At 46.5% G+C, this 23,981-nt stretch overlaps 1 protein-coding gene across 2 annotated transcripts in view; it reads left to right on the top strand.

Moving 5' to 3' along the window:
- LOC149363749 (uncharacterized) overlaps nt 1-23,981 on the top strand; it is a 295,934-nt gene that overhangs the window by 248,443 nt on the left and 23,510 nt on the right. For both annotated transcript variants that reach the window (XM_089573697.1, XM_089573698.1), the window contains exons 6-10: nt 4,694-4,752; nt 5,273-5,334; nt 9,250-9,338; nt 18,103-18,208; nt 19,366-19,520. In XM_089573697.1, the coding sequence (XP_089429823.1) occupies nt 4,694-4,752; nt 5,273-5,334; nt 9,250-9,338; nt 18,103-18,208; nt 19,366-19,520 (471 nt within the window). The remainder of the gene's footprint in view (nt 1-4,693; nt 4,753-5,272; nt 5,335-9,249; nt 9,339-18,102; nt 18,209-19,365; nt 19,521-23,981) is intronic.

Below are 23,981 nucleotides of genomic sequence, written 5' to 3'. Positions count from 1 at the left end.
TTTGTCCTAAGTATTGCTTGCCACAGGAAAGGGGTATCTGATGTACGACATCTTCAATGCAATTAACAAATTTATTCTTATGTTTCTTTCTGCAGCCAACCGCCTTTTTGCATACTGTAAATTTATCGTGCACAGATTACTCAACTTTTTAGGGGCCGAAAAAAACACTCTAGCTCCCGAACACTGCGCTATTTTTTTTTATTTCAAAAAATCTAAAAAGTATAACGCAGCGTTCGGGAGCTAAAGTGGTGTTTTCGGCCCCTAAAAATTTGAGTAATCTGTGCACGAAAAAATTGTCAGTATCCAAAGAGGAATTTTATGATAATTACTATTAATAAAACGAATTCATACATCACTCTAGCGGTCTAGAAAAAAATACCTTCAGAGCAAATTATGGAAACAAAGCTATAATTACTCGCTGAAGCAGAATGCAAAGTAAAAAAAATTGGTCAGTGGAACTACTTTTATTCCGGCTTCTTTAAAAATCTCGATAGCGTCAGTACTTGCAAAATTAAGTAGAGCATTAAAACACGTTTAAAAAACACACTACATAGGGCTCCAGCCTTTATCCTCTTTCGCGGTCTACCGGATATGCACCGCACTCAAGATTATGCTTATACGGGTAATCCAAGAAAATAAGATAAAATAATACACTTTCTGTACTCTGCAGATCTATCTCCTTAGCCCTCAAACTACTACCAGCCTACCCAAGATGGTGAGTATTAAAAATATAGACAAGGAAGAAACAAGGCAGTGTAGGCACTGTGCTTTCGACCTTTAAAATTGGCTCATTATTTTAAATCTTTCGAAGCCGCTTCCCTAAGTTAAGTTTGGACGGATTCTACGCTGCACGCATAACGAGATTAGTAGCACGTCTCGCTTGGTCGGAGGCTTAGGAGAAGATGGAGTCGATAGACTGTCAGCACCGCAGAAAATGAGGGTTGTTTACCCCCAATGATGCGGGTGATGCGGAAGGATTCCCTGCGGAACAGTTTGGAGCTGTTATCACGTTGTCTGTTCGTGCGCGGATACGCTCCATTGCGAGCCGATCGAGGCACGGTCCGCTTAATGCTTCCTTGTGCAGGCCGCTTCTAAGAGGCTGTTATCTCAATAAGCTGGGCCCGCTCGTTCGCGAGCAGTGTGAGAAAAAAAAAATGGTACAGTAAATGTAGACTGACGTCGTTCCGGCAATTTATATCAGTTGGCAACAGGCTTAAATGAGCGGAGGCTGCACGGCCTTACTTTGGGCGGGTCGACGCGTTAAGGATAGACGAGAAATAGAACAGACAAGAATAAGGCTTATAGGGGATCTTTAACTCCTCTTCCGGCGCCTATGCTGCTATTTAAATCGCATGTTTTCCGCAGTTCTTAAGATAAATGGTAGCTCTATTATCATAACTAATGAAGACCGATTAGTTTTGATATTTGCTGAAAACACGTGCGCCTCAGTTGAGTCGAGGAAAAGTGATTTAACAAATAAATGGAAAAATAAAGCAACAGGGCTGTCCAGGCAGAGGCGAAGGATTACGATGTTAGGAGCTGCATCAGAGTTCACTAAATCTATAAACGTGGTTTATTGAATAAGTATAGCACGTCTGAAATAAAGATGCAAAGGGTCGAAGTAATAGCAAAACACTGCTGTTCTTGATGATAACACTAAGCAGTTGTAAGCTATCACCAAAGAGTGCCGCTCTTGCTCTCTTTTTCTAGTAGACACGAGGCTTGCAGAAATTGCAAAAAAAGAAACAAAAAACTCAAATGGAGCACTCTACAGAGCTATGAAAATATTTTCGCATGTTCCGGTACAAACTTTAGTACGCATTGTGCCCACGCATAAGCATCGAGTCGATACGTGTATGGACAGCCTTTGTCGAAAGTCTTCAAGCCATATGGCTTGCTTTCCAGCTGTTAACTGGGAAGTTTATGGCAACGCCAAAGCTTCGAATCTCTACTCGGCAAAGAGTGCCCTCGTCCTCACCTTGTAGAACATTTTTGCTTTTATTGATGGCATAAGGGGACTCATTATGTGGTCCGAAAACTTATGTCTAAGGCTTTATTTGGCAATGTAACTTCAAAGTATAGTCACGGCTATGTTTTTGTGATGCTACGAAGAGGACGTCGCCCCTCAACTCTTTTTTTCCCTACCTGCAGCCATACTCAACTTCGATCAGTCTTACGATAAAGTGGTTCTCATACAACGCCTCGTAACTGCAGTTTCGGCCTCCAAACAACGCTGTCGGGTTCATACTGTGTGCCACGTTGGTTTCTTGGTAAGAGTAACTCCTTGAAGAGAGAACTATGCCAGTTTCCTAGCTCGGAGGGTTCTAGGAAAGCAATTCGTCGAAACCTTCCTTGAGAACACCTTCTTTCGGACAGGCGTTTACACTTTGCTTAGCTTACCACGGTGCCTCAGTGGTTGTTGCATTCGGCTGTCGAGTGAAAGGCAGCGGGATCTAATCCTGGCCACTACTGACTCGTTTTAATGCATGCGAAATACAAAATGGTCCGAGTACTGTCTGATGTCAGCGCTCGATAAAGAATCCTAGGTGGTCGAAAGCCACTCGAATTAACAAGAAGCTCTCCATCCCTCAACTAAGACAACTCTTTCTCTCTCTCCTTTTGCACAGTCTTCCGTTCCTTCCGTGGCGATCGTCTTCAGGCGTACACCGAGAGCAAGGCAGTTACTGTGCCTTGCCTTTCCGCATAAACACAGCCACACACGCGGCGCGCGCAGAGAGCATTGTCACTTTAGACGCATGCCACCATCTTGTGGGCATCTGTAAAAGACACCACAAAGTACACTAGCTAGCCCTATCAGTCTGCGCACAAGAAGCACAGATTTAAACAGGATCGGATTTAAAGTCGCCAATACAATAGTGGCGAAGACTTCCCGATTCCCACCCTGTCCTATTAACAGGTCATAGAGTCATGCCAATTAAATTCGTTTCAGCCATCAATTAATACGTAATAAGGGAGTAATTACTCATTGACATACACCCGAGAGCAGCCACACGGCTACAAAGGAAAGCTATACAGCTTTCTTTTGTAGCAGTATGGCTGCGTTCGGGTGGATGTCGATGAGTAATTACTACCTTATTACAAATTACTCCACATTGTGGGTTTCCCCTAAGCATTGGACGTGTTAATACATTTTTATGAATACGTAAATACGCCGGCCTATCCTTTCTCTTCCATCGTGTACCGCATTTAGGCAGAATTTAAACTTCTACATTAGGTTCTAGTCTACCTCTCAGACAGGAAACACGCGGAAATGACCTCTCTTTGAAACCACACTTTGAACCATGCCTCCTTTTGAGAGAAGGCTCGACGACCATGTGGTTTCTCCTTCGCGGTTACCTTACAGGATTCACCCATTGTGCTCACGAACCACAGCGCGGGCACTCTCCTATCTTGGCGGAAGTTCTTCGTTAATTAAGCAACCACGAAGCATGACAGCGCTGCGTGCTATAGAGGCCCAGAGAAACTCCTTTCTCGTTGGCGCCGCCCACGCACAACCAGCAGCGATACCTGCTTGATAAATGAGGCCCACACGACGCTATTCACCCATTCATGATGCTTTCGTTAGCCTTTTATACCCTCGTGCGCTAGCCGCATATATCTTCGCGTTTTGTCCATTGTGTGGTCATGCAGAGATAGATGATAAACATCTCAGTGGGAGGGGGAGTGAACGAAACGGCGTTACCGGACTTCTGCATTGTACGAAGCCGCGCTTTGTATATCCCTTCCTAACGATGCAGCCGGCTGCCACGCATATTTAGTTTCTAGTCTGCTAATCCGGGATGTGAGAAACTTGCGCGCTCTGGCAGCAGCTGGACATTTGTGAGTTGGCTTCGCGGCCTGACTCCCCTCTTTCCAACCCTTTCCCGCTTCCTTCCTTTTCACTCTTCCTCCTCCTCTCGTCTTCTCTCTCAAACTCATTTCAACGCTTCCACGTGGCATGGGCTTCTGTGGAGTATTCATTTGCTTTTTGGTACATTTAACTCACGTTCGGGGGGGAAGTCCTAATGATGACCTATACGCTGCGGATTATGTCTGTATGGAATGCATGCCCGAGCAATCCTTTCGTATTTATATTTTCTTAGATTACATTTTGTGTCATAGTTCTGAGATATCTCTATTCGTGAAGGCTTTCTAGTGCGTGTTATTTCAAGGAACATTTGTGGGCAGAAGCAGCTGAGACAGGGAGGTGGAACTCACGCTTTATTTCGCGTTATCGAGTGAAAGTCAAACCGATGATCGGGTCTCCGAAGCTCGGGATATCCAGGACATAGCACACGACAACCACTAGGTGGGAACCTGAAAAAATCCTGAATAGTTTTTTTTTTTTTACATGCGTGTATTTTGTTTCGGGTCGCCAACTTCCATCAGAATCGTTTAACAAAAAAAAAAAGCCACCAAGAGCCGTTGAAACCGAGGAAACCGTACGAGAACTATAATTTTTATTGTGATTTTGATAGGAGTGGGGTATTAAATGCGTAATCATTTTAGGTATAAGATAATTTCGGAGAAATCAGGAGAAAAGCCATCCACATATTACGGGTGGGATCTGAACCCACGAATTCATTTTAATGCCACCTAAGAAACGATAGCATGTACAAGCTACTAGCCAGCGCTGTTGCTGTGAATATTTGGCTGACGTCCCGCTTGTTTCTCTTTTTTTTCTTCTTTGCAGATACATTTTCACTATTTTGTGCTATCTCATCGGCGTCTTCATTTTTGCAACAATTGTAGGTGAGTGCTCTCTTCTCGGTGTTGCTTCATTTTTTCTTTCTCAGAAATGGGGTTAATTAAAACGGCGCATTCCTTTCAGCAACTTCGCTCCGAAATACAGCCCTAATTCGGCGCGTCCTTCCAGCCATCACTCCTTTTCATTGCAGAAAAACGACCTTCATTTCCTTCTGGCCATTATGCGCCTGATAGCCAGTGACTACTGCGATGTAGCAGCGCTTGAGACATAAGGGTCCAGGGAAAGGCCCTGGCGATATCAACAACGCCGAGTCCCTAGCTTGCGCCGTATATTATATCATGCTTCTGTAACTGTGTCCATGCGTATATTTTGTCAGTGAGGATAACTTCGCTTTATGGGTCTGCACATTTGTCCCGAGCAGGTGAATATAGAACTACTATTAGTCACTGCACGGTTTCACTAATTTGGTATGTGAAGTTTAATCGCAGCGAATAACTGGCAGTGCTTCCCTTCGCGGGTCGACGTTGTGTTCATATATATCTACGCCTTTTATCTTTCTTCCAGGTCAAGTAGGCAATGTAATTACGAACAGGAATGCAAGCCGCCTGGAGTTTGAAAGATTGCTGGTAAGTTTGCCACGAGCCTTCAGCAAAAACTTTCATTGAGTTAGCACGGATGGTTGCTAACGTCATGTACAGGGTCAATCACACTTATAGTGAACACGGCTCCGCGTGGCCACGTACCTGCGGAGTGCCATTGCATCTAACCCGCTCATGAATCAGTGCACAGTGGCGCACAGAAAGAGGGACCTCGACGTGGTGCTCCTTGTCGTCTGCCCCTTTGCACCGGTCTGCTACCGGCTTGGCCACAAGGGTGATCTGCGAGTGCGCAGCCACGCGGAGCCGTGTTCCATCTAAGTGTGCTTGACCCTGTACATACCCACCAATTCTCGGCAAAAGCATTTTTCAGCGGAAAAGAGCGTTAGTAGGACGTTCTTGCGGGCTAGTTGGTTCATACTTCCAGAAAGGTTAAACAAGGAACACATAAACGAGGTTAAACGAGGTTAAACACATAAGGTTAAACGAGGAACACATAAAACAGTACGGGCGCAACTTTTGGTGTTTTGTGTATTCCTCGTTGCCTATGTCCTCGTCTTTCGCGCAGTTTTCACGTCTTGGGAAAGAGCTTATAAGCCCAATTTTTTCATATATTCTAAGGTTTCACTATAACAATCAATATATCAGCATATATCTCATGAGCAGACTTTCATTTCTTTGCTATTCACGCTTTTACTGTCGTCAAAAACGGTTTTCTATGGTTGGTTTTCTATGGCAGTCTTAACTGCTCGATGCGAGCGACGGAAAAACTTTAAAAGAAACATTTTGCTACGCCTCGGAAAAAGGGACCATTGCCTTCAACATTTCCATAACAGTAGCGTACAAGATTCCAAAATTCAATATTTTTGTCAAAGAATGCTCGAGATGCGTTTGTTCAAAGATTGAGTTCCAACGCGAATTTCCTTTAAGGACGATGAGTTTGTGGGACGCTTCGTTGCCTCAGTGTCCCCAGTAGGCGTTGACCGGTTCTCGAATTCACAGAAAATTTGAGACAGAAAAGGAAAAATAGCGCTGCAAAAAAGACGTACACAAGAAAGACTGACACAGGACTTGCGCTTTCACAGTCTTTCTTGTGTACGTCTTTTTTGCAGCGCTATTTTTCCTTTTCTGTCTCAAATAATGCACCATCTAGCCCAAATTGACGTTCTTCTAAACCATCGAATTCACAGAAGTACTGCAACGCAAGTACGTGGTGCATCGGAACAGCTGCGCGAATTAACTCCTTTTCGAACCATACTTTATAAAGGTATTTGAAGCCTACGAAAGAACTTCTACTTTATGTTCACCCCACAATAAACGCGTGAGAGTCTAGTTTCGCGAATAGTCATCGTTGGCTGCAGTTAGTTATACATAACGTTCTCAGAGTATGAAATCCGCAAGGTCAAGAAAGTCCTCAAGGGGCGATACCAGCTCCTCTACTATCGACACTGTGCGCTTAGATAAAGTATAGCTTGGCTGCTCCACTATTGTTGGATAGAGAATGGTCAGCTAGGGATGCCAATCGCTAAACAACTCTTCTCTCTCTGTCTCGCTTGTAGTTAAGGGCCTGGGGCAAAACTGTAAGCGCAGCCACACCTCGTTAGGGAGGCAACTCGGCGAAAAAAACTGCAGCAAAACCTGAGCCAGACTGAAGCAGCCACGCATTTGACTCAACCCACTTTGGCCGCCATGTTACGTTTTCTTCATTTCTCGAAGCTAGTACCACGCCATTGCGAGCAGTGCAGAAAACTTCGATTGCAGCAATTTTTTTCTGATTGAACTTTGTTTAACCATTAGTATTCCACCGCTGAGAACGCTCAACGATGGCAGGCTGCCCTCGACTCGAACTTCAAGGGCAGAGGCGTACAAGCTCCACCCCCAAACATTCCGTACCACTCCATTTCTACAGACACGCATGAGAGGCCAGCGGGTCGGCTTGTTGGCTGGCCGGAGGAGTAGCGTCGCATCGCAGAAACGGTGGCAAACCTCATTTTGCGACAAATCGGATAAAGCCCGGTCTGCTGGCGGAAGGGGGAAGGGGGGGGGGGAGAGAGAGAGAGAGCATATGACCCTGGGATGATTTCGCGGCGATCGAGAAGCACTTCCTCGTGACTCTTTCTCCGCCATACTTGTCGCGCTCCTTTCTGGCGTGCTCTTGCATCCTCGCCATCTATCAGAGATTAGAAGGATGCAGGAAGGCACAAGGAAAAACTGATTCCAGGTAGAAGCTGTCATTACCGCTTGCAGGCCGGCCTCTCTCCTCCCGGCCGGCTGGGGCCAATGAGCGGCGATGGTCAGCGTTTCTGTCCGCTTCCAGTCGCCATTCGATCGAATAAACGCTGACATCAGGCGTCCGGGGCCTTTCAACCACGCAGCTGCAGTCGCCTTGACGAGGCGGTGCTCATCGCTGTGTGTATGTTATGGCCGGCCATGGTCGCTGCGTGTACTGCAGTCCATTGAGACGAGACATGTCTTTACGCCCCGCTGATTTCCGCCGTTTTGTCCCGACGGCGTGTTTTTGCCGCTAGGGAAGCAAATAGGGAAGAAGGGAGTATCGGGACGCGGGAGGACGGGAAATAGGGAAGCAGGTCAACGGGAAAAGAAACGGTGGCCTTGAGGATGGCTAGGTTAGGTTTTGTCTGCGCGAGTGTAGTTTGTTCAGGGGAGCATGACGGTTTGTTAGTGAGTATTGGCGGAAAAGAGAAAAAGATCAGGAACGCCTGAATGGAAAACGCTTTTTTGTAATGGCGACTCCTTAAGGAATTGCGACTGCAGCGCACGCTCTGATTCATTGCATGCAGGAGGTAGTCCTTCGATTGAAAACAACGCCCAAATAGGCGAAAGCACATTGCAAATGGGGTAATAGAAATGTGTTTACATCATCAAAGCAGGCCTGTGTCTATAGGAGGACCATCAGTTTTATGGCAAAGACTAAGCACATTAAAGAAAGATAACATGTATGGTGATAAGTCTGTTCACATTTTAAGGACCAGCAGGTTTACTTATATCACTGTTCAGGCGATCTTCGTATCACCAACAAAAAATCTCTAATTTGAAGTGTGATTAGAAATGCGCAAAGACGTAGCGACCAGTCAAAGGATAGAATATTTGTCGAACAATGGAAAAATTTGTCCCCGAGCCAGGGCGAATTTTTCTTCGGCTATTAAGTTTCAATGAAATCTGTGTATATTACTTTCGTAGCCGCATGGCTACGCTTAAGTGCATGCTAATGAGTAATTCTTCCCTGCTCTACATTGACGTCCACAAAAATGGTTCTTATATCAATACTCAATGGTTATGACGCTCACGTATGCGCATTCTCAAAAAATGGACAGCTCAGCTATAATTGGTCATAATATTGCATCCTAGGCGAGTTGGTAAGTCCGCATGGCCGTCTTTCTGGCTGGCTTCCACTACGCAATCATACACAGATTTAAATGGCAGCCCTAATGAAGAAAAAATAGTATTTAGGAGGAGGGGGGGGGGGGGGGGAGCAGAGGCCAAATTCGACGTCTTCTGAAAGCGAGAAAAGGGCTCTCAGTATTAAGCAAAGTTTTACCAAGAAAACACTTTTTTTTTTCACTCGAAGTATCGCTGTGAGTCTGTACGAATGAATGTCTCGCCAGCGCCTATAAACACTGTCTGTGTAAGCCTCACCACGCGTAAACCGGGAAGCTGTTACTAATGCCATAGCATTGAAAACTATATTGGGCCAGAATACATCGTCGGTCATAAAATTCGCCCATTGGCTGGAAGGGAGTGACGTCACCAGACCGGAAGGGACGTCACTTCTTGTAAAGGCATCAACAGCTGCTGACGCTCTGCCATTGCCTACACATAAAGGCGTAAATGTAAATTTCTTTCACCCTACCCTTTGCGCTGCTCTCGCCGTGATTTTCCCATGTCATTTTTTTTTCTTTCGCTTCCTTTCCTCCCTCTTTATAGGATGGTGCCAAGCTGTACATGAGGCACCACAAAGTCCCTCATCAGATGCAAAGGAGAGTGCAGCGTTGGTACGACTACTCCTGGTCGAGGTGGGTAACCAGTGCTGCGCGCTTCAGGAGCTGTTGCCGCTCTCGCTGTTGCTTTCCTGCCAAACCCTGTTACAGTAAGAACCTGCTCAAAGCATAACTTGGCCCGTTCGGTCTGCGTCAGATCCGCCATGTTGGTAGGCCATGACCACTGTGAAAGTCTTCTGGCTTTTCTAACCTGATAATCGCAACTTGCACCGATTTGCCCTTAGGAAGCTGTGTGTGGTCCGGCATGATTGCGCCGTTGACGTCACGTGTAAGGCTTCTATTCACCGTGGATAAAAATGATAAATAAATGTCCAGAGGGTTCCAAGTGCAATACTGAACTGTGATAGCGCTTGCAGCTCACAGCTAAGCTGTGTCTGTGGCAATTCTGTTGCATAAGCTCTCAAGCCTTTTTTTGTGTGTGTATGCGCGAGTATCGTTATAAAACCAGCCACCGGCTTTCTCGGCGAGCGTTCTTAGCAATTCTCAGCAGTTTATTTTTATCTTTATGGCATGCGCGAGCTCCAAGCCTAATTTCTCGCCATTGCATCAGCGCTGACTAAAAATAGAGAAACGTGATTACACGAAAAGCGTTCGGACTCAAGCTCAGCCGAGCATAAAAATGGCTTTTTCTCGGAGGCATCTGTTTAAGCCAGAATGCGCAGGAAAGAGGGTAAGCCAGTAAGCGTGCAGATCCGGTAAGTTCAGAATGGTTGCAGCAAATTTAAATATACAGCTCGAACGCCGCACGCCACGTTTCACGGTGAGGCCAAACGCTTTGTAAGCCTGTTAGCAACGACGACATCAGAAGTTTCTTTTTTTTTTTTTGCACTGTTACGGCCCTTATTTGCGCAACAAACTGTTAGTCAACCCTACTGACTGAGGAATAGAGAAAATGAGACGCCATGGCTGCCCCCACGTGTGTCCTGGGCCTGGGCCCGTAAAATGATACAAAAATAAAAGAGAGAAAGAAATGGTCGTTTGTAAGATTGCAGCAACCGGCAGCCAGCCGCGCTTTCTTGTCGCTAGCAGAACCGGGTGGTCGCATCACAGTGAACCTTTTTATTCGTTTCTTGCACTTTTCTTCTCGTGTTCTTGTGTTCCCTTTCAATTTACTTCCCCATGGGTTTCCCCCTTTTTTTTCTCCGTTGTGTTGTCATGGCGGAATGAGGCGTTCCTAAAAAAAGAGACGAACCTCACGCAGAGTTGGTTGCACATGGCGTATACGAGAAGGGAAGGCGCCATTTCCAACTTGTCCGTACTCTGCTGCATAAGAACTGTGCAGTGTACTATATGCTTTCGAAGCATGCATCGGGCAGTCAAGACCGGATCTACGGAATCTGCCCTACTCATGAAGCGAGCGTTTCTAATTGGACGGGAGCAGTTCGTGGCCACGATCATGATTGTCATATTGACTGAGAGTGATAAAGAGGGCGATTACGTTTATGACCTACTGCGAACTCGGAAAAATGCGTTCCTGAATTCACAGTCCGAAAAGATTATTACGATTACGACGATTCGGATGATCGTGAGCATCTTGCACACATTCACAATCGTTCATGAAATCTTACTAACACGCTCATGAGCTGTTCATGTTCATGATCATAGCTGTCATTATGAGCTCAATAACTATGCTGATCACATTCATAACTTTTCATAAACCTATAGAACACGTTTATCAGCGGTTCGTAGTCAAGGTCATGATCATGATTGTAGTCATGACGATCGGGATGACCCCGACAATCACGTTCATGATTGTCCATAAACTCATACGAACACTTTCGTGAGCAATTCATAAGCTGTTCGGGATCACGACGGGTTCATTTGGTGGGCTTACACCGGGATCTGCTCGCACAAGCTTCAGCACTGCCTGCTGCACGCTTTTTGAGACGCATGCGCCAGATTGGGGTCTCCGCGCTTGCATGCTGAAGCAGAAAGTGACGAGGGCAAGTGTCCAGAGCACCTGAACGTATAGCGAAGTAAATAATAAGAAAAAAATAATCAAATAGACGAAGACACAGCGACAGGGCGAATGGAAGAATTCGCGTTCGCGCACCATTTCTTTCCTGTAGAGGAAAATAACGCGAATGTAGACGAGGGAGAGCCCTGATTGTCATGCCGCAGTGGGCCTCCCTATTTTCCCCATCTGCTGTTCCTCCACCGCAGCCATCTTCCCCAGTTTTGTGTGCCCTGCTGTCTGTTGTTTTTGTGCAGTTCTTCCGTCCCCCTCTCTTGTCAGGGCACGTCCGTCGACGCAGTTCGTACCGACTGTCTTTGGCAACTACGCGTTCCCTAGATTGAAATGTCGTGCTCGCCTGTGGGGTCCTGGGGTTTTTCCTTGCCTCCCGTTATAGCCCTAGTGTATCGTGCCCCTCCCCCTTCTTCCTTCTTCTCTCTCCCCAACATTGCTCCACTTCTGCTCCATTTCGTCTCCTTGATCTTTCTTGCTTCATTCTGTCCGCGGGTCGGCTTTATTCTCGCGTCGCTGCAGCTCTGCACGGTGACTTCAAAGGAGTCAGAAGGTTCTTCTCTTTTTTGAGTCCCCATTTCCCTAACATTGCTTGAACTTAACTCCTGCTGTACTACCTTGGCTCGGGTGCAGTGTTGTGTGTGCACTGCGAAAGTTGGCAGTTCGCAAAGTGCGCGACAGGATCTGTTCGAGGCGAATGAGGCACCGTGCCCTGATTCCCTAATAAATCCCCATTTTGCATTTCCAGTTTTTTTTTCGCCGTCTTGATTGCGCACGTTCTGTCCTAAATTTGAGCTCGTCTCCGCTGAGTCGTCTTAGGCACGGCAAATGGAAGTTTCTCACACATACAGCGCAGCTGTTATCGCCTTAAAGTTCGCTTATATTGTCCGACTTTCTTCCCTGGAGATGCAACGTTAGGCAATTGCATGGTAAATTTCGTAAAAACCTCGCTCTTGAAGCTTGTGGTGATGGCGCTGGAGGCATTTTTTCGACTCGGCGAGGTTATGACTATCTCGAAGATTCGGTTACTCGTCAACTGATAATTCATAAACTAGCTCAGAATTTTTTCTTCTCGTTTTCAGGTATTTCATTCATAACTCCTCACAACTTCATGAAATGGCAGGGAGAAAGAGATGCTGGCGTGTGTCCAACATTTCTTACGGTCACTGCTACGAAATAGACCTGCTGTCCTTGGTGTCCTGATAAAGCGACGCAGTGTTGAAAGTTACTGGGCATTGCTCAGGATGGCTGCATCTTTACTGCACTGTACTGCACTGCGCCCCTTCGCAAAACCTGGATCGGTGGCAGCGATGCCTACGATCTTTCCCTCCCGACTTCTTCCTTCCTGTTCCCCTCACCCCATTCCAGAAAAGGGAAAAAAGATAGAGCGGATACCCTAAGGCCCCAATCGTTCGACGGCTGATGTCCGGCGGAATAATACCTCGCAGGCACGTTCGCAGTGCGCCGCCTTTCATTTATCTTCGGGACGCCCGGGACGTATTGCGCACCGCCAGCAATGAAGACTCGCCCCTTTATACGCACCCTTCTTCCCTTCTTTATCCCCACTACCACCTACCACCATGCCTTCATCCCCACACCCTCCGTTCCCACACCCCAGGCACTTTCGACCAGTGCCGTGATCGTCCGAAGCCTCCCAAGCACGGCGAGACGGGCCGCGCCACATAGTGAGTGCGTAGAACATCCCTGCAGACGCCTTTCGACGGCAACGGAATTGCGTTGCAAGACTATTGTGCCCCTGGGCAGGTGGAAGCACACCCTTCTATGTGTGGCTCTTGCTTTCTCTAGCTGATCTTCCCTCCTGTTTTCTTTTGTTGTTGTTGTTTTTTCTGCTTCCCTGATGCAGACAAGCTGGTGCTGTTGGGTTCTGCAACAATCCCCCCCCCCCTCCCCCCCCCCCCCCCTTCCATTTGCTTTCCTTTCGTCGTTGGCATTGTTTCGCCTGTCATTACTATCGGGGCTTACAGTAGAACACGTTCTGGGGCAAGTTGGTGCATAGCTTGAGTAGATGAAGCGCTCAAAAGAAAGCACACAGACAAAGGATAACACGAGACAGGCGCTACATGCAACCAAGTTGCAAGTAGCGCCTGCCTCGTGTTATTCTTTGTCTGTGAGCTGTATTTCGTGCGCTTCCTCTACTCAAGCTATCGGGGCTTAGGTTCCCTTTAACAATTTCTGTCTTGTTATTAGGAAATGTATTCTGCTCGTCAGTTCATAATTGACTGAGAGCAAAGAATTTAATTTTTTGTGGTGTCCGGCATCCGTCAGCTTTCTTCGTTTTTTCTCCTCTGTCGCTCTTCTTCTCGCGTGTGGAAGGGACTGGGAGTCAATGGGCTTGCACGAAATCACGACTTACTCTAAATCCTCTCAGAGTCACGCTCAAGTAGGGTGTGTAAGCTTCTGAATCTATTCGAGATTTAACGTCCTCGCTGATGCGTTGAAGTTTTCAGCAGGTAGTAAGATACGTGTAAGGTACGAGTTTCACTGCGTAATGAAGTGTTACAACTTCAATTAAGATCGTGACTACCTTCCCACTTTCGCTTTTTGGTCATAGTAGACGCGATTCGAATTGAGTTCAGGTGTATGCAGTAATCTTTTACTTGTACATGAGCAAGTCCGGTTTCTAAATTATTTTTGTGTACCACTACTTCGTAGATGTTGCGCGAACGAGGGCTCAGCAAACTTCTCCACGTACAGAATGGTTGAAAACTTACCTTTTAACATCAGGGAAAAGCAAACGTTTTTCACATATATTGGACACAAAGTGAACAGTGCTGAGAGCACTGATCAATGATCCACTTGTTCTATACATACACAGGCGCTAAAACAAGTGCAGCTCATGTCCTAGCCAATCATAACGTCTCCCCGTTTTAGCACGCTCCATGGGACACGAGGACAACGCTGAATCAGCGTTTATCTGCAACAAAATTCTATTTTCTGGCTCTTTCTGTCTAAGCTGATGTTTGTATGGCAACAAAAGACTCATTTAGGAACGAAAAGTTGGATTTCAAAATTTTGTTGCCACTTTATTAGAACCCGTGACGTCAAGACATAAGTAGACTCCGAGATCATTGTTTTAATGTGAATGGCGGAGTATCCAAGCCTCAGAGATCCGTGGTGTAAAACTATCTAGACGCCCCGCAGTTTGCTTACAAAAACGGCTGTTCTTCACTTTTTAACATTTGCTTCTTTATAAAGGCCAGTTTTCAGTGAAAGTGGCGTCTTTATAATCGCTACGTGGTAATCTGTCGATGCAGCCCAACTTCATTTTGTCCTCAGTGTTCTTTTAACTAATGGCAAAAAAAAAGCTTTCCCTGACTTCTCCCGTTCACAGAGCAAGGCAGAAGTACCATTTTTTGAATCGGTAAAAGAGTTGTGTGCGGGGCTTATTGGCGCATAAGCATCTTAGGCTATCATGCGCCAATGGTAATAAAGTTGAAGGCTAGTCTATTTTGTCACCAAGAGCTGTGAATGCCGGTAGCTTCCCGTTTCCGCAGGCTTCGTAGACAGCTCCGCTGCAATGTCATGCAAGTTCGGCTATGAGGAAAAGCTACGCAACCAGATTCACATCCTTCTTACATGTGGCCATTTCCAGCGCTTGGATAGACTCCAGGAATTCCTATCCCACTTTTTAAGACGAGGTTTAAGACCCAAAGATGATTAAAAGAAACATTTTCGAGTGAGAAATATAAGTAAAATACACGGCTGACATTCTTTACGCTTCCTGTACCAGTAGCCATCCTCCCTACTGCCATCATCGACTGCTTTCAACAGCGGCAGTGATGTAACTTCAACATCAGGTTCATATCCCCTTTTTGCCCACTTCCTATCTTTCCCTATCTGTCGTTCAACCATTGCCTCTTTTCCTCGAAGCTAGGGAAGGAATGTCCCGCGCGTCTTTCTTCACCTCTCCTGTATTTCCCCATTTTTCTCACGCCTTCTCGGCGTGCAGGGCTGGCTCCGTTTTTCTTTCACCTGTCGCTCACTCTATTTTTCTTTCGCCTTCCGTTTTTCTCACTTCTTCCTTTACTCTTGGCCTACGCCAATACTGCGAGCGAAAAGCAAGAAATAAAGCCAAGATTATATACCAGAAGAACAACGAGCGCAGGAGGTCTTTGACGCCAGTGTCCGCTTTAATAGTGGATGATAGCGCAAATCCCGAAATGGACGGCGGCCGGGGCTCCCTCGGGCGAGAAGGGTCCGTCATTTAGCCTCCGCGGAAGTGGGAAAGGCAGGGAAGGGTGAGCCTTCGCCGAGCCCACCCTTGCGGCCGACAACGCCCCCCGATTCTCCGGCTGTACATTGCCGATCCTGGTGGCTTCAAGTACTTTCTTTCCCGGCCAACCCTCCTTTCACAACCTCCTCCCTCTCCACCCAGGCTAGCCCTACTCGGGTACAAGAACCTTTTCTCCCTCGTCTGCTTCAAAGTTCAACGCACTTCGTATGCCTACCACAGACACTGCGGTCTCTGCTATCACGATGTGTGGTGCTCTGCGGACGACGATCTATCTCGTGCACGGACATTGATATTCTTCTTCGGAAACTGAGTTCTGCTTTCCTTTTTGGTCTTCCTTTTATTTTCGTCTTTTTAAGCCTCTCCGAAGACATTGATACTGAGGCACGTCTTCCTGGAAGTCAGTTTCTATTTTGCTTCAACCTCCCTCCCTATTCAGCCGTGTAGCTCTGGCTCCTATCTAAAGGCAACGCGAGTGAAGTGTGGGGAATAAAGGACTTCCACATTCTAATCGGTTTTCCCCTACAAGCGGGTGCTTCCGCCCTTTGTCACGCGAGAACTTTGCAGTTAGTGTAATCCCGCAGGAGATCCATTTTGCCCGATGGGGCTCAGTTCCCGCCCTTGAGGTCGTTGACACTTTCCGCAGGTGTTTATAGTTCTAGGTGTGAGAATGAATTGCCAAGATTTTATACGAAAGTGCCAGAGCTTCCTCCTCCCAGGAAACGAGAGAGCACGCGCATCGCGAGTGGAAGTTACAAGCAGCCCTGAATCAGACGCTTTCCGCTCGGGTCAGCCATCACGACTGCCGTAGGTTCAAAGTCAAACACGGCACGAATGTGGCGTTCGTAGACAAATTGGCAATTAGTACCTGGCTTTCCTCTATATTGAGGCCTTTATTTATTCTTCATTAACGGTCAGTGCCCCCATCTTTTTATTCTGGTATTTATTTTCTTATAATCACCAGCATAATGTTAAGCCTTACTCGCCGTAAATATGTAGCAGTAGTTTTGTCGCCTTTTGTCATTTAGTTGCCCCGGCGCCGTTCATTAATTTCTCCATTCATTCATAAAGAGGGTGGTTTTTAAAATTATCGGACACAGATTTTTCTTTTAAAAGCTGCAAGAGGTACGTCGGTGTGTTCTATGCAGATGAACTTTTCGTAAGGCGTACTTAATTTGCGGGGCAGAGTGTAATCGAAAGATTGAAAGAATATTGAAGTAAAATTACTTATCCAACTTATTATTTTTAATTTCAGTGCAAGAAATTCTATTGCGAAATGAAAGCCATCAGCATGAAAACTCAGCCCACATTTAAACAATTTTGGAATTGGCAATGTTGGTCGAAATATCGAACGGGAAAAAAACAGCTCCGAATACTATATAAGTTGACTTTCCCTTGTTGCACGTTCATTATATGGCGTTGCTGCACGTAGTGTGGTGAAAGACACAACGTCGACATATCCTGCGTATTAAAACCTTTTAAATACTGAAATATTTATTGCATTAAAAATTTGAGCGGTGCCTTCTGACTAATGCGCAAAGAGGGAACGCCAAATTCATGAGTTTTCATGAGCGTGTTTTTAGCTCAAACCGCAATGCTGATTCGACTTTATTTAAAACTGAGCCTGCTGTGAATCTTGGCGGCATGATATTTCGCAACATAATGCTAGCCCTAAATAAAAGATTAAACTGCTTAATTGGTAATTCTAGTTAATTATTCGTCCTTTCATCTCACTTACCACGTAAATATTGTCCCTTTTCCGGTACATTCCGCATGTGCGGTCCGCACAGATTTATCTTTCAGGGATTTTAACAGAAAACTTTGTATCAAATAATTAGAAACGCCTGGTATATCGGGCGGTGAGGGTCGTCACCTAGCTAACCAGCCTACCCCCTAGCCTGTCCTCTTCGCATCAATCATGCCAGTTCTTTTTGTTGCCTAGCTGAACAACTCTCTCACCCACCCCCAAAAATCCTCTAACCTGGTTTAATTTCTCACTTTCTGGAAAAAGACTACGGTCTCTCCCTTATTAACCCCAAAGAGCCTCGGACCAATTTCATGCGAGATTAGAGACATTTTTTCATCGGTGTCACTGCCACACCATCGATTGCAGCGCCGTACTTCGAAGCCTTGCTGAGTAAAGTATTCTTCCAGACTGTAGTTATAAACCCCGCATGCTGTCTTAGTGTGACAGGGCCTACAAATCTTCAGCCCGTAATAGTATTGACGCCATCAAGAACGTCGCATGTTTGCATGCAGTGGAGGGAAGATATAATCCGCATTCCGCTCCCAATTTATCGCCATTAAATACGTAGTTATCCGCAGAACGAACGTAAACACAGCCAGAAAAAGCGAAACAAACGAATTTTACTTCGGTTAAAAATCGGACTTCATTGCACCCAGTGTTCTTTACACAGTGCAGTGCCTTTTTTTTTTTTTTTGCGCCATTTTGTGTGCGCGTTGCGCAGTTTTACTCGACTTTTGGGCGACGGAGTGATCGAATTTGACTGTGGCCTTCTTGTACGACCAACTCATACGTTTCTTGGCCTCGGTCGATGCAGAGGGCGGATGCAGGGTGGAGGCGACATCAACTCCGCCCTCGGCTGCCTGCCAGACAAGCTCAAGACCGAGCTGGCGCTCCACGTCAATCTCAAAACGCTAAAAAAGGTTTGTTCCAGACGTTCTACCGATTTTTAGCGTGTTCTTTGTTTTCTTTTTTTTTTGCCTTAGTTTGAAGCAACATTGGCGAGGTCGGGATTTATGCTATTATGGTTACTTAAATATCAGGAGCCTTTAACACTTTCCCGTTCCGCCCCTTGCATATCTTTGCAATCTACACCTGCTCTGGTACTGGCAAAGCTCTTCAACAGACTTTAATTGCGAAACTTTGGCGTAGTCATTCCTTGTTTTCACATGCTCAAAAGGCAGCAGTTCCACCAACTGAAAGGATTATCACAATCATAGCCACAGTCGTGGCATTGTCTTGCACTTTCAGACCCTCGTGCGTTTATTAGGTATTCATTTAAGTGAGCCATGGTTCATTAACATCATCCTCAACGTAGCCGCACAGTATGGAAGAGGCACCAATGCAGCTGCAAATGTTGTGCATTCATTGCACTCTTTGGTGACATCTGGAAATAATGTTCTCGATCCAGAGCATTTGGTGGGAGTCGAAGGTGCCTACAACAAATACCCTAACTGTCTTGAGTGTCAGTGCTTAAGTGCGGCTTCGTTCTCTGCCTCCCTGCTCTTCCCTTCGCCTCAAAACTACCGGACACGTGAACGCTGAAGGTGGATTGCGACTGTATATGTTCACTGAGCGATCTTCCTTAGCCTTCCGCTTGAGGCATAGCTCGGGCAGCGCTGTCACCTCGAGCAAAGTTTCCTTATGTAAGATCTGATTTACAAGAGCGAGCTTGAAATGGACGCTTGACGTCTGCCCCTAGTTTGGTCCTTCCTGCACTGATACCACCGTTGCCGCTGCATTTGTTGTTGCTGGTGATGACTATGATGATATACTGACGATGGTATAGTGTTCGATATGAACGGTACACACGAGCTTCTTGTGTTTTGCGTGCTTCCATTATTGGGGTCCGGCCTTACTCAGCGCAGCGTAAGCTTTGCGAGGCACACATTAGTGACGTAAATAGCTGCGGTAATAACCCTTTCTCGCCGCGAAGCCTGGTGCTCACGGGGCGTTGAGATAGCAATGCGTGAAACCGTTTGTTTCCTGGTTCTAAACCCGTTGTGAGCAGATTTTCTACATTCTGCTTCTTTATAAACATCTCTCTCTCTCTCTCTCTTGCGCCTGTTTCCACCGACAGGTAACAATCTTCCAAGAGTGCCAGCCCGAGTTCCTGCACGACCTAGTGCTCAAGATGCGTGCCTACATCTTCACCCCCGGGGATCTCATCTGCCGCAAGGGAGAGGTCGCCCGTGAGATGTTCATCATCGCCGACGGCATCCTCGAAGTGATCAGGTACGGGCGCCGCCGAGCACCTATACCTGCCGCAGTTCACTTTGCACAGGGGCGCTACGCTGCCATTCCAGAGCTTCTTTTTTATTGCCCAAGCCTGAACATACATGGGGAACATAAACATTCCTACCGTCCGTCTCTTTGCGACGATTTCTTTCGATACGCCACGGCATCTTTCAACGACGGCATCATCCTTTTTGCCACTTGTCGCCACATGTAAACTAATTCGTTGGATGGTGCTGTCATTAAATGTGAAAGTTGGCGGTCGTACATGGCCACAGAAATAGACCTTGAATTTCGAGAACCTGTTTGCTGAGATCCAAACGTGTAATGGAACTGTAGCTGCCTTGTTTCATATTCTGGGGTCATTCACTTGTCCATTTGCTTCCTTGTTCAACAAGTTCCTCTTTAAAATATTTTTGTTGCGAAAGCAAGACTACGCTAGTCGCCGAGCCATTTCGCGGAGCTGAGGAAAGGCCATACTGCGCATGCGCGAGGAGCAGTGACGTCACACGGCGCACAGCTGGCGCGCTGCCGCCGTCGCTGCGCGGGTGACTCAGAGGTGCCTCCGCCACGCTCGCCAGTTGCGCATGCGCAGTAGCGGCGCATAGCTAGCGTGCTGGGGCCGCCGCCGCTGCCGCGCACTCTCCATCGCCTCTCTTTCTCTCCTCACTGCTTTCGCAATCCTCTAGGTTTAACCAGAGCTAAACCACTAACATTTTTTTTATGTCTGTACGTATTGCGATTGCTACTGTGAACTGTACGCGTTCCACCAATTGGTACACATATGATAACCTCTAAGTGTAAGAAAACAATTAAGGTGCGACCAGAAGCTCGGCTTACTACAAATAGAAGAACAAATGTGAACGGACATGTGACCACACTTTCTATTTATACCCTTCTCTATATTGCCCTCTCTTTGAGGACTTTAGGGGTAACAATCAAATAAGTCAAAATACGTAATCCCAGAGGGGCATGCGCGTGCTGGCATTTCCGGCCAGATTAGCAAAAGCGACGTTGCGTTGAAAAGGCGACAGCCACGCTCACGGGAAGGGTGGTTAAAAATACTTCTTTCCACTACAGCAATCTTGGCGCCTTAATGCTCGCCGCAAGCCTTATTGCTGCCTCTGGCGGCTGATGTAAGTCACTCGCGCTTTCCACGGCCACATACGCGCAGGCGAATACGCAGTTCAGGCTCACAAATGAATACACAGTTTCTATGCAAACACTCGGGTTCTATTACTCCAGTAAATGCTATAAGAACTATCGCAGAGCGTAATAGCAATGGCTTGCGCGACGCAACTTAACGATTTCAGGGCACTAAGTTGGTGCGATGGAGTAATCAACTGAGAATGCTAAACAAGCCAGCAAGTATACCGCTAACTTTGTAATTAGCCATTGGAAGCAGAAGTTATTAAGATGGCCTCTTCAAGGGGCAATAGAAGCTGACGTAATAGTTAACGAGATCACATTGCTTGTCTTAATGTAAAGTTTTAGCATGTGATTACAAAATAATTCAGTGCTTGATTTGTTGATGGGTTGAAACCTTTTTAAACAGGGTGTTTTCGTAATTTGAAAGACTAAACACCGTGATTTTATTTTACTCTGAGTAGTATCGGCTATCCCACAAAGTCATTAAAGCACTCAATTTTACTTTCTCGTGCTGTATCTCTTAATCATGCCAGCGTCGCTATGAGCTATATTGTGTCTTAAAATTCTTGTTTTGCAGTTAGTGACCCTTTACTGAGGTAATTGTGGAACTTCAATCTTGAACGCCTATGTAGATTTACAAGAATTAATGACTTTCTTGTCGTAATTGACGCCATACACATGTTCCTTTTTTTTTAAGGGGGGGGGGGGGGGGGGGTATATCATCCCTTACCATAATTAGTCATCAGTTCAACTAAACCGCTGAGTTCGGCTGAGCTTCTTGTCAAGAATCGCGAGTTAAGAACTAGTTCGACAGTGGCCTATTGGTCTTAACGAGTGCAGCGACATTGTGCCTCTCAGTACTTGGGTCCACGGCAACTGACACAAACCTCCTGCCCTTTTGCGCTTTATCTACAAGCGTCATAGCTTTTAGTAGGTTCTAGTAACTTTCGGTGCGCTGTTGGAAGCCATTGGTTGCGTCCATCTTGTTCTTGCGCTCTCTTTTTGGTGGGTCACCTCTGTTTGGCTTGATTTCGTTTATGGCTTAACGTCCCAAAGCGACTCAAGCTATGAGGGACGCCGTAGTGAAGGGCTCCGTAAATTTAGACAACATGGGGTTCTTTAACGTGCACTGACATCTCACAGCACACGGGCCTCTAGAATTTCGCCTTCATCGAAATTCGACCGCCGCGGCCCGGATCGAACCCGCGCCTTTCGGGTCAGCAGCCGACCGCCTTAACCGCTCAGCCACCACGGCGGCGGCTGCCTCTGTTGTGTTGTGTTTTATGGTGGAGTGCCTTATTCGCTGGTACTGGGCGCTGGGTCCTGGGTGATATACACCTAACGAATTCCGTGTAACGCGTTACACAGCTGTCATTGTACCCCTTAAATTTCGTCTACTAAATGGCTTGTACAAAGCTATTACAGCTGTCGCTGTAAAATGGTTGGTCGGCAATATATGCAATGATACCGATGATACCGAGCACGTGTGTAAAGTGTTTCAGGCACAGGAACGAAGATTTTTTTTTTACTTCAAAAAATGAATGCGTTCAGAATTGCTAAACTGTTTCCTCATTTAGGGCATAAGCTGGCAGCACACAGCAAAACTTCTATTGAACTTTCAATTGAGCGGCCAGAAATAATTAATCGTACACCACTATTCTAGCAACACCATGTCCTCTGCCTCCTTTGTTAGCAGGTCACAAAACTTAGCTTGTTGAACCCTAACCCTTCGTGGTGATGTATTACTCCGGTGAAGATTTTTTTTCAGGCCACCTCATTGGCCATCTCTCGAAAAGTTAAGCCTTTGGCTTCGGAGTAATCCTCTTGGGTCGCCGGACTGGCGCGAAGCAGGTTTGATTAATTAGTGCTAGACGGCGCGTTCGTAATTGAACGGCACGTGCTGTCCTCTAGCTCTCGGTTTGGTTAGCTCTGGCCACCTCTCACGGTGACTTAATTCCGCGGAGTGCGGCTTGGGACAAAGAACCGGAGCATTCCGCATGAACTTTAGCGAGGTGCGTTAAAAGTACGCTTGTTCGCAAAGCGTGCTGGAACATCCTCCTCTCTTCCTAACCGGCGCTCCTGTATTCCCACCCGCATTCCCGATTCGGCCACGCCAGCGCGTGCTTTGACAACTCGTTGACCTTAAAAGTTCATCTTCTCTATTAGACCAAGCAATGAGCACTGCACGGGAAAAATTAGGCTATCACGACGACCGCACAAAGTTAGCTGCAATGCTGTGTACTCGATGAAAGAACATTTTACCGGAAAACTTGAATAAATTTACAACTCTGAAGCAGGATTCCATACCGCAAAATGCGTCTAGAAGGGCCGACACGGCGCAGCAGTGTCCGCGGCAGTCCTGGTAGTGACCGCAAGGCTAGTCCATCTGTCAGGCAGCAACAGCCTTAACCTCTCAAGAGCAGTATCTGCTGGAGATGTACGGGCGAATTTCCACATTCGAAATATGGCCTGGCATTGAACGATTGGCATGCAGTCCACGTATATTTCACCTCACAAGTTGTGTCCAGTGCTTTGAAAGGTAGAGCTCTCTCGTCCAATAAGGCCAAGGAAGACCATAAATAGTGCCCCAAATATTTCAGCGGGGTTGCGACTATTTTTTAAACAATTATCGGAGTAATTGAAAGTAGTTCAGGAATACGATTTGAAAGTACAGCGAGCGTTTCATTCAATGGTTAAATTAGCAGAGAATGCCCGCACGAACAAAGCACTGCGGAGGCCTGCTGCGAAGTTGAGCGTCGCCGTTCTTAAACATGGCGCCCCCCGAGTAGGCCGATACTACTGCGCGCAGCAGATGGACACTGGTGCTTTTACCTTCCCAGAGATGGAGCCACCAGTCGCAGGGTGAAGGGAGCGGAGGAACATCTTTTGCAGCGCACGGTGTTCTCACTGGCTCAAATCGCGGCAGCCTTCACAGCGTGGCGAACTGCTTGTGAGATGGGGTATAGGTTCAGGAGCGTAACATAAAAAAAGCCTTACACAGGACAGCGAACAGGGAGGTGTAACCGCTGTAACGTAAGACATGCTTAGGATGATAACAGGACAGTCCATATTATTTCCTGAATCACCATCTGGCCCTTAGTGGCTTTAGCAGCCTTACACTTCAAGCTGGCAGTTTTTTATTGTCACTTTTGCGGGCGACATTTTAATGCTAAATCACGCTGCCGAGCGGTTCCTGTAGGATATTGAAACCAGCCACTATTTAGAAAGCTTACAGGAGACTACAGTGCATCTACTGGCTTACGCAAGCGTTTCTAAAATAAGTAGGATATAGAAGGCGAGCCGCAATGGCTA

This window comes from Amblyomma mixtum, chromosome 2 (assembly GCF_055824585.1).
Source record: "Amblyomma mixtum isolate Tamu chromosome 2, ASM5582458v1, whole genome shotgun sequence".
Taxonomy (NCBI): Eukaryota; Metazoa; Arthropoda; class Arachnida; order Ixodida; family Ixodidae; genus Amblyomma; species Amblyomma mixtum.
This window is presented reverse-complemented; position numbering and strand designations above follow the sequence as displayed.